This window comes from Conger conger, chromosome 15 (assembly GCF_963514075.1).
Source record: "Conger conger chromosome 15, fConCon1.1, whole genome shotgun sequence".
NCBI classification, from domain to species: Eukaryota; Metazoa; Chordata; class Actinopteri; order Anguilliformes; family Congridae; genus Conger; species Conger conger.
The window spans coordinates 39646376-39665416 of NC_083774.1; the positions used below are offsets into that span (position 1 = coordinate 39646376).

The window sequence follows — 19041 nt, forward strand, 5'->3', positions numbered from 1 at the left end:
CCTGATGGCCTGGAGGAATGGTTCCAGGTAGATGATGTTGTAAAACCCCACGCTAACCCAATGACGGAATTTAGCGGGGGCCGAAGGGGGTTTTGCGTGCTTGTCCTTCTGGCGTTGCTGGGAGAACATTAGTCGGGTTAATTATTATCCTCCGTACAAGAACAGAGCACAATTATGTTTAAGAATATACTGGGTCCGTTGCCATGGGTCTAATATGGATTGACCTGCCCCATATCCCGCTTACAGCTGGCCAGAAACGGATCAGTACAATTCTTAATATTCTCCGTTCTCAAACGGGGCCGTATTGTACGCTTAGTGGTTACTATAGTTTTAATCGTTTATCTGACTCCATTTAAAATATAATTGAGAAATTTGGGTTTGTAACTTACCCGGACCTCGGGAGTGATTACACTCGACTCGTACCTGCGCCACCATTACTCAATATATGCTCCCGGGATTAGCATTACTGCTGAAATCTCAGTTTGGTGGAGAACTCAGAGGCTGAGGGTCCAGTCAACACAATACCTGCCATGATAGTTGCGAGCCCAGGTCGGGGTAGCATTGTCTGGGCTCCTTAGAGCTAATTTGGCAGGAACCAGCGCCGTAACGCCCATGGGTTCCCTTCGCACCAAATCACAAGAGCCGTGCGTTACCCGACCCTTTAATGGACAGAAATTGATGGCCTCACAGCTTAGAACTACCACAGGTGTACCGCCGATCGGTCGATCTCTAGCCACCATTTCCCCCTAAGTATTCAGTTGTAATTTAGGCTGAAAAGGTACTAGATGAATTAGAGTCATGGAGATCACGCAAGTTACAAACAAAATAGTTTATTCGCAGACAGGTAGGTTATTAGCTTTAGAATATCACAATCAATTACAAAATACACAAATTAAGAATAGAGATAGAGTAAATAATCATACCTAGCCTGCTTGGACTACACACAAACACAGAGTATAGAATATGTTGTGTGGAAAGTCGAATACGGTCTTCCGCTGCTACACATACACACATACATACATACATACACAAGACATGTTGTGTGGGAGGTCGAATACGACCTTCCTGATACTTACATACACATACAATCTGCTGTGTGGGAAGTCAAATACGATCTTCCCAGATTGGTCTGTCTCCCTTGCTTTTATGCCAAATCATACATTTGGAACCAGGCGGCAGTGCCATAAATCAACCTGGAGGGGTGGTCAAATCTGGAATTTAGACCCCCACCCTTGGGGGTTGTTAAGTAGGGAAAATGAGATGATTACCAGGAGAGGACATGTAGGTTTTCCCTTGAGTTACTGAAACTATGGTTTATTAAACTCCATTTGGTATGAAATGTATCTCATCCGATTCCTTGATTTTACCAGATCACATCCATACCAAACAGATTACCCTTATGTTTTATTATGTTGCAGTTATCATGAAACTTCCCTCCTGATTATCCATTTTACATGCAATTCCTGTTACCATTACATAAGACTTAATGGAATGATACATGGATCACATGGACAATGTTTTCAAGGTTTTACCGGGTCTATTTACTATCTTAATAGCAGTTTTGAATATTTAATCTAGGAGAGCAGTCACCGGTGTAATGGCAGCAGTGCCCAAATGAGGGCACTGTGGCATTGTCCGGAGCCTTCCCTCTTGGAAGTGACCAGGTATGGGGTCACAGGGGGGTCACCAATGTCCTGGAGGATTCTTTTCCCATGACCCAACTGCCCTTGGACCACTCATACATCTTTTCTCTTATCTTTGCCTGAAACTCCCCAACAGGTCTCTCAGGCCCCTCACAAATGGCAGCCCTTCCTGACCTTAACCACTATGCTACAGGCTGCTCCATCATATCTATGAATGCTGTAGTTGGGAGTTTTCATTATAACTGCATTATGCTGTAAATATGTATTTGTGCCTCTCATGGTAATATACCTTTTGGATAAACCTGATTTGGGTGAATTAAAGGAAAAAAGACACAACCCCAGATTACTTGGTTTCTTCTCTTTATCTCCGAAATCCAGGCCTTAGTTCTTGACCCTAAAAGTGAGTCACCCATCTGTAATTTACAGCTAGCCCCACCAGGCAGTGGTCAGAGGGCTAAAACACATGGCTTCTACAGAGACAGATTTTGCCCAGTTTCCCCTTGGCTCCTGAATGGTTATGATATCAAAGGTAGACTGTTACAAAAACTAGACCATTACACCAGTTGCACTGAACCAATCAGAATAACACCAAATATTACTATATTCTGACCTGGGATTATCATGAAACATCTTTATGCCATCTCCAGTTTTCCTGTGCTCTAACCTGTAAGGAATGTGAGAAAAGGGGGGCCCCCAGGGCCCAAGAAGGCACCTCTAAGAACCCTTCTCTAGCTCTCCCCCACAGGCATTTGTGCCAAAAGGTGGGGGCTAACAATGTATGCTCCGGGAGGGGGAAGTCAGCAAGCTGACCAGTGCATGACACCAAATGTTACTTATGACTGGCTTACAATGTACAGAAGAGATGCTAGAGGGCACCCCTGCCTGACACCAGACCTGACTGCAAATGGGGCAGTGGGCTGCTGGTTGACAACCACTCTGCCCATTATTCCTGTCAGACAAATTTTTGTCTAGTGCAGGAGACCAGGAATGTTCATTTTCTCCAGCACTCTCTCCAAGCACACGTGACTCACCCGGTCAAATGCCTTCTCCTGGTCGAGGCTGAGAAGGCACAAGGGGGACCTCCGCTCCCCAAAGTGGATAATTAAATCCCTCACGAGGAGCAGGTTGTCATTTATGGACCTACCCTGCACATTGCAGGTCTGGTCCGGTCCGATCACCGATGTTATCAGGCCTTGGAACCTCCTCATCAGCGCCTTCGCCATGATCCTATAGTCGACTGAGAGGAGGTTGATCGGCCGCCAGTTGCGGAGGTCCTTCAGGTCCCCCTTGTTTGGGACAAGAGCTACTGAGCTCTGTCTCACTGAGGCGCCTAACCGCTCCTCCCCGTATGCAGCCCAGAACACTTCCGCTATGTCCTCCTTTAGGAAATCCCAGTAAGCCTGGTAAAACGCCGCTCATGGACCATCAGGACCTGGAGCTTTGTGTTAATTGAGGGAGTGCACAGCCCTGCTCCTCGATGCTCAATTCCAGTTCCATCTGCTCACATCCAGGCGTCTGTCCAGGCAGCCCAGGAAGGTGTCCATGAGAGCCCCATCTGAGGGCCTCTCGCTGTAAAGGCCCTCAAAGAACTCCCTGACCACCTCCCGGACCTCCGCCTCTTCAGACACCACCACACCTCTGCTGTTATAGAGAGACAAGATGTTATTCGTCTTGGTTCGTGCCCTGCGGAAGAAGAACCGCGTGCACTTCTCATCCTCCTGGAGGCCCTGGAGTTTGGAGCGGAAGGTCTGTTTCTTCTGCTCTTCCCGGTAGAGGGTGGTGAGGCTCTGCCGAGCTTGTGCGATTTCTCTGCTAACATCCAGGCCTCGGGACTGGAGGAGGCTTAGTCTTTGGAGGGCAGCATTGAGGCGTTCTACAACTGCCCTCCTTTCCCTTGCCTTCCTCCGCCCGACTGCCCGGAAGTAGCCCCGCACTCGCTCCTTCACCATCTCCCACCACTCCACCGGGGAGTCAAAGAGATGTTTCAGACTCACCCTCTCCAGGTATCTTCTCGAGAAGGAGAGACACACCTGGGGGTCTTGGAGATAGCTGGTGTTCATTCGTTCATATAGGTTTGCAGAGGGAGAAATCCTCTATGAGGGACCGCAGCAGAGTGCTGGAACACTCCCACTCCCTCATCTCTTAAAGCACAGTTCAAATCTCCCCCCACGACGCCGGGCATTGTGCAGCATGACAATGGTGAAAGTTGAGTGAAAAGGGAGACTCTCTCGGCCACAATGGTGGGGCCATACACATTTATAACCCCCAACCTCGAGCTTGGTAACAAGGATTCGCCCACTCTCCACAGTCTCAGTGTGCTGTTATTTCAACAAAGGATTTTTTTTATCAACATGCCGACTCCATCAGCTCTGGTAATTTTAGATCCAGACCAGAGAGAGGCTCCCAAATCTCCATTCCCCCCTCAGAGCGCCGTCCAACTCCCGGAACGGAATACCACATTCCTGGAGCAGGACGACGTTCAAGGGGATCTGGGAAATAATTGAGAAGACTAGTGTCTGTTTGCTTTATGCTGTGAGTATTGGGTGTTGTGATTGTATAATTATATGTCATGATAGATTTTTTTGTTTGTGTGTCTAGTGAACCTGGTGTTATCGTTTGCTATATTCTGGCATATCTGGTCTATTTTTGTGAATACTGTGTCCAGGTAATTGTGGCGCCTACTCACCCCCTGACCATGTACACCCATAGGCCTCCCCTCCTGACTGCCTGGGAGGAGGAAGATGTTGCAGAAGATGTTGAGGAGGAAGATGTTGCAGACCCTTTACCAGAGTCTGGACCAGGGGCTGGCTCATCCTGAAGGGAGGGAGAAAAGTGAAGGTATTTTTTGCAGGTTTTTTCCATGGTGAATTGGTAGTGGAAATAGTTTAGCGGGGAAGGGGATTAGGCCTGTCTGTAGATTGTGTATTTTGAGATATTTGTGTGTTTAACTGTGTTGTGTGTCTTTTTGTGTTAAGTTAATGGTATATTGCTGGATTTGGAGGCTGGCTGGGATTTAACTGCTGTAGGCGAACTGATATGTAAAATAGAAAGGCGATAAATGTTGTATACTTAACATTTAGAATTCAAGAAATTTAAGAAATGTAAGGAATTAGGAGACGCAGTCTTAAAAAGAAGACGGGGTGTGGGTTTTCTGAAGGGGAACAGGCTTTTTGGTCTTCTCCGGGAAAATCAGCCCATAGAGTCTACTACAAAATTTTGTCTACTAGCGGCCTCCAATGAGAATCGGTCTGTCGCTCGCAAAGAAGGGCCTGAATATTTGCGTACATACCTTTTGTAATGCAGACACACAAGTGCTGCAGGACTATTTGTTTCTCCGTCTCTGGAAAAAATGACCGTGAAGTCTGCGCCCAAGAAGGGTTCGAAGAAAGATGGAAAGAAGCATAGAAAGTCCAGGAAGGAGAGCAACGCTATCTACGTGTACAAGGTCTTGAAGCAAGTGCATCGTTTAAGAGCCACCCACGTTTTGTATGAGTTTCCTAGTTTCTTTAATGTGTCGGTTTTATAATGTTGCTTACATATTGGTAGCTATTGTAAAAGCAGCACGGCAACTGCTTTATTTTTCTTTCCTTTTTAGCATTATTTGGTGGGCGGGTCATAAGCACATGCAGGAGGTCCCCAAGCAAATCTGATCTTTGCTTGGGGTAGTAATTGTAGGGTATTTACATATTCACATGTATAGTGAAGGCGACCCTCTCAGATCAGCATTATTCTTATGTTTCAATGTCAACATATTGGCTTTGATCAACATATAACAGGGGCGACATTGGCTCAGGCAGTAGGTGGTGTGATTTTTAATAGAAGTTGAAATATTAAACAGATTTGTATTACTATGGAATGCTTCTTTTCAGCCAATTCACATTTCAGTCTCCTGCTCCCGCAATGTTCTGTGAGGTGAGGAATCAATCAGGAGCAATCGCAGGTAGTTCATGAGCATTCACGCTGCGTAAACGATGCGCAGGAATGCCTGTACAAAGAATGAAGATACATTTGTGCAGGCAGCGTCAAAATGGATGACCCTGCATACAACTAGTGTACTTGCGAGTTTGAGAAATAAACATTTAACTTAGTGAAAGCAGTGCACTGGCTCAGCCCAGCTTCAGGTTAGCAAAGACAAAAAAGATATAGATTTTTGTGAACATAGGTATCAATATTTCATGAGATCAATACCAAAAACTCACAGTATTGGCAGTATAGATACTTTGATATCGTTCCACCCACCTCTACTAAAGAGCTTGTGTTGTCAGACCATTATTGAATTACTTTCTAACTTTCACAAGTCTGTCATGTATCACCAGATCCTACTTTTTACTTTAGCCGTAAGCTTTCCTCCAGGACTGCAAATGATTTTATTAATGAGCTCCCAGGCTAATTTGTGCACTGTGGGGTTTTCTTGGATCCAGCCAAAATGCATACACAGTTAGCATTAACTCAATTGATCAGCTGACCGACAACATAAATTACATACAGTGCAGAACCCAGGATACTATCGCACCTCTTAAGAAGAGGAATGTCTCCCGTAAGAAATTAGCACCTTGGTACAATGACCATACTCGTGCTCTCAAGCAAGCTTCATGCCAACATATTTCTCTAGCTTAATAAACAACTATAGAAACAATCCTCAGCACCTGCTTAATACTAAGAACTAATAAGAATCATGCTGATCCCTGTGTTTGAATATCATTTAGTAGCAATGACTTTATGAATTTCTTTCACAGTTGATCACCTGATCCTGTTGGAGAGACTTGAAAATCTTGTAGGCCTCCGTGGACAGGCTCTCTCTTGGTTTAGATCATACCTATCAGACCGATATCAGTTTATATATAATAACCTATCAGACCAATATCTATTTCGGGTTAGATACGGAGTCCCACAAGGATCTGTGCTTGGGCTCTTGCTCTTCTCTCTATATATGCTTCCCCTGGAACAAGTCATTTGCAAAAAGGGCACCCAGTTGTATCTATCAGTCAAACCTGAAGAAGCTGTCTAGCTGTGAAATATGGAGACTTGTCTTATAAACATAGAGGAATTAATGACCCACAACTTCCTTTTTCTAAACTTTGATAAGACTGAGATAATGGTAGTGGGACCCAAGTCCATAAGATGCAAATTGTCTGACTGTGTGCCTAACATTGATGGAATTTCAATCACTTCAAGTGCTGTCATCAAAGATCTTGGTGTTACTTTTGCATTTGATACACATTAAAAACGCCTCACAGGTTGCTTTTTTCATCACTTGCAGAATATTTTTAAATTCAGAAAATACTGCCCTTACATGATGTAGACAAGCTTCTTGTTACCTCAAGATTAGATTGCTGCAATGCTATTTTGTCTGGATGTGCAAATTCCTGCAGGCAGGTGATTGAGTTAACCCCTGCCTCTGTTTCCCTTACCTATTCTGCCGTAGCCTACAGTTGTACTAAAGGTTTCTTCCTGTTAGCCAGGGAGGTTTTCCTTGCCACTGTTACCCTATGCATACTCTTGGGGGCCGGTTCTCTGCATAACTGCTTTGTGACAGAGCCCGTTGTTAAAAGCGCTATACAAATAAAAATTGATTGATTGATTTTCGATTGAATCAAGAGGTGTTCTTTGGGCTTGGGTTTCTTTATTGTGGGTGGGAAGGCAGGGTAGAGCCAATATACGTTGGTGTATGGAGATGTTATACATGAATGCAATAACTTGAATATTAAATGGAAGAAACAAGTAGACTACAAGCATATTTAAAAATATTAATTAAACTTATGCAAGTCTTTGTTAATATGCTGATCATCAGCACTTGAATGTGTAAATAAAATGCATTGTTATCAAATTACATAGTAAATGTAATATGTTGATATGAATCAATGTTATTTCAATTTAAATCAGTACTAAGTTTCTTCGCGGAAGTAATCGAATTACACCGGTTCACTGTATTACTCGCTCCTTTGTATTCATCTATGTATTGGTAGCATGATTTTAAATAATACGAAATAGTATGAAGCCATGGCGCTAACGATACACCTAAACCAAACATAAAAGTAGCCTAAGTTAAGAATTGATACAAATGTCAAATGAGAATTTCTGACAAAAAAAAAAAATACGAGCGTATCCATTGTTCAAAAGAAAGAAGAGGGTTATTTTTGCATACCCGCCGGATTAAACCAATAGGCGTAGTGTAAATAATATCGTGAACAAACAGTTTACAATGAGAATTGACCTGACGTTATCGGTAAAAAGGGAATACGAATTTGCATAGATCCCTGGCCATACACACGAATTACGAGACAGGATCGCGTTCTTCTAATATGAGCGTGCAAAATGCGTGAGCGAGCTAAGACCGCGCCCAAGAAGGGTTCAAACAGGAAGGAGTGCTACGCTGCGTCCGTGTGCAAGGTATCTCTTCCAAAGCCATGGGTATCATGAACTCGTTTATTAACGACATTTTCGAGCGTATTGCTGGTATGTCTTCCGGTTTAGCTCATTACAACAAGCGTTCTACCATCCGCTCAAGGGAGATCCAGACTAGTGGGCCTTTTGCTGCCAGGAGAACTGGACAAACACGCAGTGTCTGAGGGTACAAAGACCGTCACAAAGTACACCAGCTGTGATGCAGCAAAGCAAAGCCTCTTAAAAACCATCCACACTATTAAAGATGCACATACGGACGAGTTTGACCAGTCGTAAGAAGAGTATCTAAATGAAAGTCAGTCCTCAAATTATGCTTCACTTTATGGTAATTAGCAGCCAGCGAACATTGACGTCACCAATTGGAAAGAGTGGATTATGCATTTAAACAAAAAAAATCATTTATTAGCGCTGTGCTTCCGGAGAACATGAATGCAAGTGAATAGGGTTTTATCAGCAATTGTAAAACATAAAATTGTCAATGTAATCCTCCATCTCAGAATTTCAAACCTACAACTTTGCTTGTGTAGACCGGTTTAACATACATACAATCGCAAAGGGATTACCTACACGTGCGTAGTGCCCTTTCCATAAAGCAATGTTACTAGAGCGCACTGCCTTCAAAACGCGAACATGACCAGTTATAAATCCATAAACGAACGTCAGAAACAAGAAATGGCTGCTTTTCATAGAAAATGTGGGCGGCTCTAAAAAGAGCCTTTGGGTTGTTCCAGAACGGAGTTATGGTAAAAATGGTTTACCCACCGAAGCCGTACAGAGTGCGACCCTGACGTTTCAGAGCATAAACTACATCCATAGCGGTGACGGTCTTTCGCTTGGCGTGCTCAGTGTAGGTGACGGCATCGCGGATCACATTCTCCAAAAACACCTTCAGGACTCCACGAGTCTCTTCGTAGATGAGACCGGATATACGCTTTACGCCTCCACGGCGAGCCAAACGACGAATCGCTGGCTTAGTAATGCCCTGGATGTTATCACGGAGAACTTTGCGATGGCGCTTAGCACCTCCTTTCCCAAGACCTTTTCCACCTTTACCGCGACCAGACATTCTTCTAACCAATAACACAGAAAATACGATACTAGCACCCAGAACAGCATGCGTACACATATATCTGCACAAAGACGACCTGATTGAAGTCAGGATCAGCGAAGAGGCGGTTCTACCTAAAGCCCGCCTCCAGCACGCCAAGCCTTGTATTGGGGATTTAACTGAATACCAAACAAGCCGCTTGAACAAAACATCTTCTAATAAACAGAAATCATAACGTATGATTCCCAGATTCTTAAATTAGAGTAGATACAAATTAATAAAACTAAACTAGGACAAGACACTACACTCTAAAAATGGCTGGGTTGAACTATAGTTCATAGTTTTTGAACACATGCTGGGTTGATTTTACCCAACAACTGAGTTAGACTGTTTTAACCCAGACTGTAGGAGCCAAATTAATCTGATTACTGTTGTAGTTTGTATAATAATATTTTGATTATGAATGTTTCCATTTTTCTATTGATTATTTTGTATTCATACATGATACACCGGCGGCCTACCATAGTGGTTAAAGGACATGACTGGGACCTGCAAGGTAGTTTTATTCGTTTTTACATTTCTTTACATTTTAAAATTATTTATTTATTTTTTTAAAACACTGATTAACACAAAATAATCATTCTGGGACCTGCAAGGTCGGTGATTTGATCCCCGGAGTAGCCACAATACGTTCCGTACAGCTGTTGGGCCCTTGAGAAAGGCCCTTAACCCCGCATTGCTTCAGGGGAGGATTGCCTCCTGCTTAGTCTAATGAACTGTAAGTTACTTTGGATAAAAGAGTCAGCCATTATCTCATGTAATATAATAATAATCAGTACTAAGTAATCATTTAGTATCTAAATGGTCACTGTTTTAGCTTTGCATGCTATTTAGTTTGGTTTCTTGAAGTGTCGAATTGTTTACTGCGCATGTGCATGATTATTGGTCAGATGTGATGTGTGGAAAGTTTAGTGGGTAGAAGGATGCCGTCTCGTGTGGAGACTTTTTGACCGATGGTTCAGACTAAGGCTCGTTTAAGCGCAACAAGAAGCAGCCAAGAAAGTAGCCCCTAAGTTCGAGAAGCCCGCTGCGGCTAAAAAGGTGTTGCGAAAAAGTTGCCGAGGACCTAAGGTGAACAAGAGCCCAAAGAAAGTCATCTATGAGCATGAAGTTAAATTTTAGATGGTTCCACTCAGGCACCACTCCAGCTAGGTGAGTGTGTAGATTATACTGGCACGATGTGTTCAAATAAGCTTACTGGTCTCTAAATTAAATGGTTCGTAACCACTCTTGTCACGCGTGAAATTGTGAAAGGCTGATGATAAAGTTTAAATTTCTGGCGGCTAAAGAAACGATCCAATAGGCAGGGAGAATGAAGGCAGGTTCAGAGCCAATGAGGATCCACAAAAGCCTACCCAATCATCAATCTGGGATGAGCTACCAGGGGGCAAAGCTCCCAGGAAGCAGCACGTAACAGTGTGCCAGCGACGTAAAAAAATCTAACCGTTACAGGCCTGTTACTGCAGCTTTGCGAGAAATCCGCCGCAATCAGAAGTATAGATCGAGAAATCGCTCATCTTCGCTTCCAAAGCTCAGCTGTTATGGCTCTGCAGGAGGCCAGCAAGGTTGTTCTGTTCAAGAACACTAATATGTGCGCCATTCACGCCAAGCGAGTGACTCATGTTCAATGATATCCAATTGGCTCACCGCATTCGTGGAGAGCGCGCGCTCAAAAACCATCTTTTAGAGCAGCAAATTGTGTTCCATGTTCTTTTGGTGCGTGCTTGTGTTTTTTCGGGTGTCTCCTGATGGGAGTTAGTATTACTGGTCTGAGGTGACAATGCATTTTTTTCCAATTGGTGGCATCAATGCTCCAAAAAGCTGGCTGGCAACCTCTAAAACCTTAAGCATAACTTCAACTGACTTTCATTTGGACGCGCATTAGTTCAACTAGGAAATGAGTTCGTGGCTCTTTCAATAGAAAATGTGGGTGGCTCTCAAAAGAGCCTTTGGTTTGATTTGTTGAATAAGATTATTTGGAGCTGGTGTACTTGGTGACGGCCTTGGTGCCCTCAGACACTGCATGTTTGGCCAGCTCTCCTGGCAGCAGAAGGCGCACTGCAGTCTGGATCTCCCTCGAGCTGATGGTAGAACGCTTGTTGTAGTGAGCCAAACGTGAAGACTCACCAGCAATACGCTCAAAAATGTCGTTCACAAAGGAGTTCATGATGCCCATGGCCTTGGATGAAATGCCGGTATCAGGATGCACTTGCTTCAACACCTTGTACACGTAGATAGCATAGCTCTCCTTCCTGGGCTTTCTACGCTTCTTTCCTCCCTTCGCAGTTGTCTTAGAGGCGGCTTTCTTTGAGCCCTTCTTGGGCGCGGCTTTTGCTTGCTCAGGCATTTCGCACGTTCATGTGACGAGAACGTGATCCCGTCCCGTAATTAAAGTGTTTGCCCAGGGATCTATGCAAATTTGCATGGCCCTTTTACCAATGACGTCAGACCAGTTCTCATTGGAAGCTGTTTGTCCACCATGCTATTTACAAAATGTATTGGTTCAATACGGCGGGTATGCAAAACGAACGGTCTTACTCAATTTGAACAAAGGAAACACTTGGTTTTAATCCGCTTGTGATAAATTCTTCCACTTCTTAATTTTTATTCATTCTTAACGTAGGCTACTTTGCTGTTAGCTACATTCTAAGCAAAGTCTATTACACACTCTCTCAGTAATAATTTGTTTTAAACCATGTTAAACATGTAAAAACGTGAACATTTGGTCGTCATGCCTGTGTCGCCAAAGCAATAGGCTACACAAATTAATCCAAAAAGGTGGTTTTCTACAAGCGTTTATGTTTGGTGTATGTGAGCGCCACGACTTCATACACCCCTGCGTATCATTTCAAATCATGTTACCAGCACGTCGATGGATACAAAGAAGCGAGTAATACAGCGACTTTAATTGACGGTGAACTGGTGTGGTGTTACTTTTTTTAGTACGAGGTGCGGGTGTTAAAACATGAAACCACAATTGCTTGGATTTTTAAAGAGCTTTATTAACCGTGATCCATAAAAAAGAGTACAATTCATTTTAAATGTGAATAACACCATTAATCATATCAACATCATAGTACAAACGTGTTTATGTGCTTCCCGCCAGTGCCTGCAGCTTCCGGAGTAAAGCAAACAAGACAGTCAAACGACGCACGAGCTGAGCATCCCATCACCGCCCGGCCAGTCCTCTCACACTATCACTCTCTCTCTCCCTCTCACACTATCTGTCGATCGCTCTCTCTCTCTCCCTCTCACACTATCTGTCTATCGCTCTCTCTCTCCCTCTCAAACTATCTGTCTATCGCTCTCTTTCTCTCCCTCTCACACTATCTGTCTATCGCTCTCTTTCTCTCCCTCACACTCTGTCTATCGCTCTCTTTCTCTCCCTCTCACACTATCTGTCTATCGCTCTCTCTCTCTCCCTCTCACACTATCTGTCTATCGCTCTCTCTCTCCCTCTCACACTATCTGACCTAAACCACTACGCTACAGGCTGCCAATATTAGTCCTTAAAGGTACAATAGGAAAGATTTTCTTGTTAACACATTGTTATAGGACCATTGTAATCCCTTCCTATTGTTGAAAAAGGCTCACTCACATGTTGACTCACCCTCTGCCTGTGTTTATAGTCCTTAAATTCTGATTTCAAAATATAGAGTTGACAGGCCGTCACTGTACCAAAACATTGCACAGCTTTACAATAATTCAAGCTCATTGGTTGAAAAATGGTTCTAATTGCCACAGCCAATGGTATGGGGGCTTATTCTGATTGTTTGCGTGTAGCATCCCAAATTGCACTCCAGACAAAATATCACTGAAGCCTATATACATACACACAAACACACACACACACACACATGCACACGCACACACACACACACACACGCATTATATACATATATATATATATATATACACATTCTATGGAATCATTATGTTGTTCATTCCACTTGATACAATATTTAATTTTTGTGAAGATTATTAAAAGACACTTCATACGAGACTGTTAAAATGTTATTTTTCATCAACAAAAGCTTGATATTAATGTCTCAGCTTTTCATTTGCTAGCCTTGTGAGAAATATGGCTTTAAGTAGATTCATATTTTCATGAATCCTACACTCCGATATTGTTATAAGCCCTACACATGTGCAAAAACGAAACAAATCGCCTCCCATTATGAATTAATCAATTAAATGCAGCCTATAGAGAAATATGTATTGTATAATATTGTGTGGGCCAGTAGCCTTCGTATCAACCATATCTTGAAAAGTTATGCCTACTTGTAATTTAGGCCTACTTCAAAAAAAGGTTTGTTTGAATGGCTATTCTCTGGACTCAACCAACCCCTCCCAAAACGCAATCTTTCCACAAAATCAATATTTTGCTAATGTTTTTTTATTGTACAAAATGAAATATCAGGATGCTGGCCTGTCAGATTATTGGCTTAGTTTCATAAATATCCAACCAGACAATCCAATCATTTACACCTTCCTATGCGCCATAGTACAAATATAGGCCGGCTAATTTATCTTCCAAATAGATAGAGGCGTCAAGCTCTGAAATTCTCACCTAGCCTGCAATAACTCAAGTCTTTTGAAGACAGAAAAAGACACTAAGAGATATTATACTATTTTTCACTAGATGAGGCTGGTTCCCAGCGCAAGCACCTGTTGTTCTGTTGTTAAATTAATAAATAGGCCGAAATAAATAAAGATAGCTAACTGTCTTCTATTTGCCGCCAGTTAATTTTGCACGTCTACTGATGATCGCATACAACATAACAACACCTGCAGGGAACCAAACAACATAGAAGTACAGTTATCTTATAGCTTCAAACTAACAATAATAGAAAAAACCCTATAGACGTGCTAATTGCAACTAACCTAGCTTTTACATTGTTTAGGTAATGCGGTATTAAATTAGATAAAGTGGTGAAAGCACATGACAAATTTGGAGCCAATTTATAAGCACGATCATTTAGCAACAGATAAGAGTAGGACTTAACAGGTCTGTTAAATAAGCTGGGCTATAGAGCAGGGGTGTCAAACTGAATTCCCAGGGGGCCGCAATGTCTGCGGGTTTTTGTGATTGCCTTTCAATCAGCTGTCAATTAAGGCCTTGGGAACAAGGTGTGTGGATTCTTTAGCCAATTAAAAACTTAAATCAACCACAAGTGCCGGGAACAACCCGAAAACCAGCAGACACTGCGGCCCTCCAGGACGGGAGTTTGACACCTGTGCTATAGAGGGTCACGTTTTGGAGCCAGTATAGTGACGTAAAATACAGCTTTTTGTTGGCTAGTCAAATATGCCATTATGTGAATATGGCGGGAAATGCGGCGCTTTATTGGCATAAGGCCATAAAACACGCCTTTTATTGGCATGACAAATCCGTAATATACGCAGTTTTGTGGAAAAATACTATTATAAACGTTATAAATACATTACATATAGACACGCCCAGTTAAAGGCGAATTGATAATTGTGACCCTTTTGGCGTTCCATGGTAGAGGGCGTAAAACATTTTTTTTTTTAAATTAAAACAATTCACGCCTTATCCCCATCAGTGACGCCGATAAATAGTCTACAATTATACCAAACACTGACAGCAGCAGGAAGGGGGAAAAAAAGAAAGAAAAGTATAACCCGCTACACATAGACGGAAAATATTGCTCCAAACAGGATTTAAGTGGCTCTTAAAAGAGCCTTTGGCTTTTTAGACTAAGTTTCCAACGGTCCTAAGCGCGCTCTCCGCGAATGCGGCGGGCCAGCTGGATATCCTTGGGCATGATCGTCACTCGCTTGGCGTGAATGGCGCACAGGTTGGTGTCCTCGAACAGACCAACCAGATATGCCTCACTGGCCTCCTGCAGAGCCGTCACAGCAAAGCTTTGGAAGCGGAGATCGGTCTTGAAATCCTGAGCGATCTCTCGCACAAGGCGCTGGAAGGGCAGCTTGCGAATCAAAAGTTCAGTAGATTTCTGATAGCGGCGGATTTCTCAGACTGCTACAGTACCAGGCCTGTAACGATGATGCTTCTTCACGCTGCCTGTGGCTGGCGCGCTCTTACGTGCAGCCTTAGTGGCGAGCTGTTTCCTGGGCGCTTTGCCACCGGTAGATTTACGTGCTGTCTGTTTGGTTCTAGCCATAGCTCTTTACTCTGCTTCTAGTATTCAGAATGAGTGTCTGCACATGGAATTAAACCATATCATAGAGGAGCTGATTCGATAAGATTTTTACGAACCCCTATTGGCCCTGAGTTGCACTCATTCCCCAAGGTAGTTTTATTGGTTTTTAAATTTCTTTTAACAATTTTAAAGTGAGAGTGAGAGTCAGAGTGACCAGGTCTACGGATGTTTTCTGGTAGACCTTGATGTTCCTCTTCTCCCACAGGACCTGCTTCACGGTATTTATGATCCTCCACTGATGCTGGAGCTTGGTGGTCTTGAATCCCCCCGGCGGACCGTAGAGGATGCCCTCAGCCATCAGGGAGGACCTCGGCAGGAACCTGCTCAGGGAGACAGAGGAACAAACAAGGCCCCAGACCCGCCTGGCCACGGAGCACTCCCAGAACAGGTGGTGGATGTGTTCTGAGTCAGTGCATCCGTGGGGGCAGCGTTCAGTCAGGGCTAAGTGCCGGCGATACATAAATGTTCTGGTGGGGAGACACCTATGGGCTGTCATCCAGGCAATGTCTTTTTGTTTGTTTGTAAGACACTTATGTGTCACATTTGCCCAGATGACTTGCGGGTCCAGGTCTGGCCCCCCCCTCGGGAGCGTTACAATTTGGCCAGATCTTAAATGAGCCACAATCATTTTATAGCTCCATGAGGTTAGGCCAGCCCTGGGCAGATCCGTCCTGTAGGCAAAGTCCTTCAGGGCTCGGTAGACGTAGGGGGGGTCCCAGCTGTAGGGTATGGTGAGGTCCAGCACACCCAAGCCCATTGCTCTGAGGAAGGGGGTGGCATAGTACCTGGCAAAGGTACCAGAGGCCTTACCCACCTTCCCTGCATTCTGGACAAGGGTGGCCAGACCCTGCACCATGATTATGTTAACAATGTCTGGGACCCCCCGCCCCTCATTCCGCTCCTCCTTGAGGAGGGTGACGCGTTTAAGCTTTTCCATAGTGCTCCCCCAGACAAAGCGGAAAGCCATCCGGGTAATTAGCTTCCCGGTGGCTTTGTCTGGGGGAAACACCCTCCCCACATAGAGCAGAATGGGTAGGACAATTGCCTTCAGGACGAGGATCTTACCCACCATGGTCAAGGGCCGTGCACTCCAGCTCCTGATTTTATTTTGGACGTGGCGGAGGGCTCCCTCCCAGCTGGTTCTCCCTCTTCCGTCAGCCTGGAAGGTCACCCCCAGGAGCTTGATGGTATTCCTACGCACAGGAAAGGAAACGGTCAGCTCCTCACTCCAATGTGGAGACAGAAACAGTTCACTCTTGTCCCTGTTGACCAGGGTGCCAGTGGCCACACAGAAGTCGTCCAACACCTTGGTGGCACAAGCGATAGAACGACTATCTGTGGCAACGATAGCAATGTCGTCCATGTACGCCATCACCTTTAGCCGTTCCCCCCCCACTCCAGGGAGTGGATAGCCCACCACCCCTGGATTGGCCCTGATGGCCTGGAGGAACGGTTCCAGGTAGATGACGTACCTGAGAGATGCTAGAGGGCACCCCTGCCTGACGCCAGACCTGACATCGAACGGGGCAGAGGGCTGTCGATTTTATTTGACCTTTATTTATACAGGGAAGTCCCTTGAGAGCAAGCTCTCATTTTCAAGGGTGCCCTGTTTACAAAAAACGTATATAAAAGATACAGGTTGCAACAGACAAGATAAGAGCAGACAAAAAATAAGTTATAAACAAACAGATAATAAGTGATAAGACACTAAAAATCAGGTAAAACACGAGCAGTTCTCAATCATGGTACCCACGAGGAGCACTCTAAAAGAGTCTAGAGAAACAAAACGATCCAATTTTAGAGTGTCCTGGAGCCTATTCCACTTATCCGGAGCATAGTGAGAAAAAGCAGACTTTCCATATTCTGTCCTCACGCGCGGAATGAGCAATCTGATGTGTGACTGCGAGCGTGTTCGGCAACTCATAGAGTTGTGAATGAGGAGCGAGGATAAATATGATGGGAGTTTACCAATTAGAGCTTTATAGATGAATAGAAGCGAATGTAGCTCTCTTCGTGCAGTTAGGGACGACCAACCCAATTTTTCGTACAAAACACATCGGTGAGTAAGAAAACCATCACCCGTTACAAAGCGCAGAGCACTATGATACACAGCATCAAGCAGCTTCAAAATGGCTGGAGAAGCATGCATATAAACAATATCACCATAATCAAAAACAGACATAATTTGGGACTGAACAATGGATTTCCTGGTTTGAAGAGAAAAACAGGATTTATTCCTGTAAAGAAAGCCAATTTTAACCCTCAGCTTCTTTATAAGATGTTCAATATGTGTGCGAAAAGAGAGCTTGGTATCCAGCCAAATACCCAGATATTTAAATGAGTCGACACAATCAATTAGTTCTCCCTGCAGAGAGTGGAGAGAAAGGCTATTGTTAACAATTGACGATCGAGAGAAAAACATCCATTTAGTTTTGTTTGAGTTTAAGACTAATTTGAGATCATGCAGAGATCGTTGGAATGTGTCGAAGGCTGACTGCAGGCTTGCAGCTGCCTGAGCTGGGGTGGGACCAAAGCAATAAATTATTGTATCGTCCGCATAATAATGGACATTAGTGTGTACAGAAGGGAAAAGAATATTATTTATATAAAGAGTGAATAAAATTGGACCAGTAATGGACCCTTGTGGGACACCCTTAACAACAGATAAAGAGCTGGATCTAAGATTGCCAGCAACAACTGACTGCTTTCTCCCAGACAAGTAGTTAGAGAACCAACTAAGAGAAAGGTCATCCAGACCAATGGAAGCTAACATACTTAACAAAATACCATGATCAACAGTGTCGAAGGCCTTAGACAGGTCGACAAAGAGGGCAGCACAATGTTGGCGATTATCAAGACCATTCACAATATCATTAATGACGAGGGAAGTGGCAGTAACAGTGCTATGACCGGGTCTGAATCCTGATTGGTGTGAGTGTAGGATATTGTATGCGTCTAAAAAAGCCTGCAGCTGTTCAATTGCCAGGGTTTCTAAAACCTTAGCTAGGCAGCACAGTCTAGAGATGGGACGATAATTGTTTAGGTCACTGGTGTCACCCCCTTTAAGCAGGGGCACGACCTGCGCGGACTTCCAGACCGTTGGGATTTCACCGGAGATAAAAGTTAGATTAAAAATGTGAGCAAGCGGGGAGGCAACCAGGTGAGCACTGAGACGCAAAAGATAAGGGGCTATGTCATCCTCACCCTTAGACTTTTTAATATTCAGATGGGAGAGTGCCATGAAAACTTCATAGTCACTAACCGGTCTAAAAGAGAATCTATTAGCAGGAGGGGGGGGGACCGAGAGGTTTTCGGCCAATGACGGGTCATGGACGTGTCCCGGCGAGACCGTATTGGCTGATAGCCTATCGAATAGAAGGCCAGAAGCTACAAAATGTTGGTTAAATGCGTCGCACATTATTGATTTGTCTGAAATTACATCATTCTCATAGCTAATTTGAGGTGGGAGAGTAGAGGTGGATCCAGATTTAAGTGATTTTACAGTTTTCCAAAAACTGGCTGAGATTGACAACCACTCTGCCCGTTATGTCTGTCAGACAGATTTTTGTCCAGCGCAGGAGGGGGCCAGGAATGTTCATTTTCTCTAGCACTCTCTCCAAGCACACATGACTCACCCGGTCAAATGCCTTCTCTTGATCGAGGCTGAGAAGGCACAAGGGGGACCTCCGCTCCCCAG

The 19041-nt window shown here is 44.1% G+C and overlaps 2 protein-coding genes and 1 pseudogene across 2 annotated transcripts; all 3 read right to left on the reverse strand.

Annotated features, from left to right (window-relative positions):
• Positions 1-810: 810 nt before the first annotated feature.
• LOC133111262 (histone H4-like) lies at positions 811-9128 on the reverse strand. Its single transcript, XM_061221449.1, has 3 exons — positions 8811-9128; positions 4330-4457; positions 811-3284 (listed from the first exon to the last, which is right to left on the reverse strand). The coding sequence occupies exons 1-2, from the start codon at positions 9112-9114 to the stop codon at positions 4453-4455; spliced, it is 309 nt and encodes a 102-aa protein (XP_061077433.1). The 5' UTR covers positions 9115-9128; the 3' UTR covers positions 811-3284; positions 4330-4452.
• A 1986-nt stretch (positions 9129-11114) lies between these two features.
• On the reverse strand, positions 11115-11503 carry LOC133111259 (histone H2B-like). Its single transcript, XM_061221446.1, has one exon. It carries the CDS (start codon positions 11501-11503, stop codon positions 11129-11131), a length of 375 nt encoding a protein of 124 aa, XP_061077430.1. The 3' UTR covers positions 11115-11128.
• A 3259-nt stretch (positions 11504-14762) lies between these two features.
• LOC133111231 (histone H3-like) lies at positions 14763-15694 on the reverse strand (annotated as a pseudogene).
• Positions 15695-19041: the final 3347 nt, after the last annotated feature.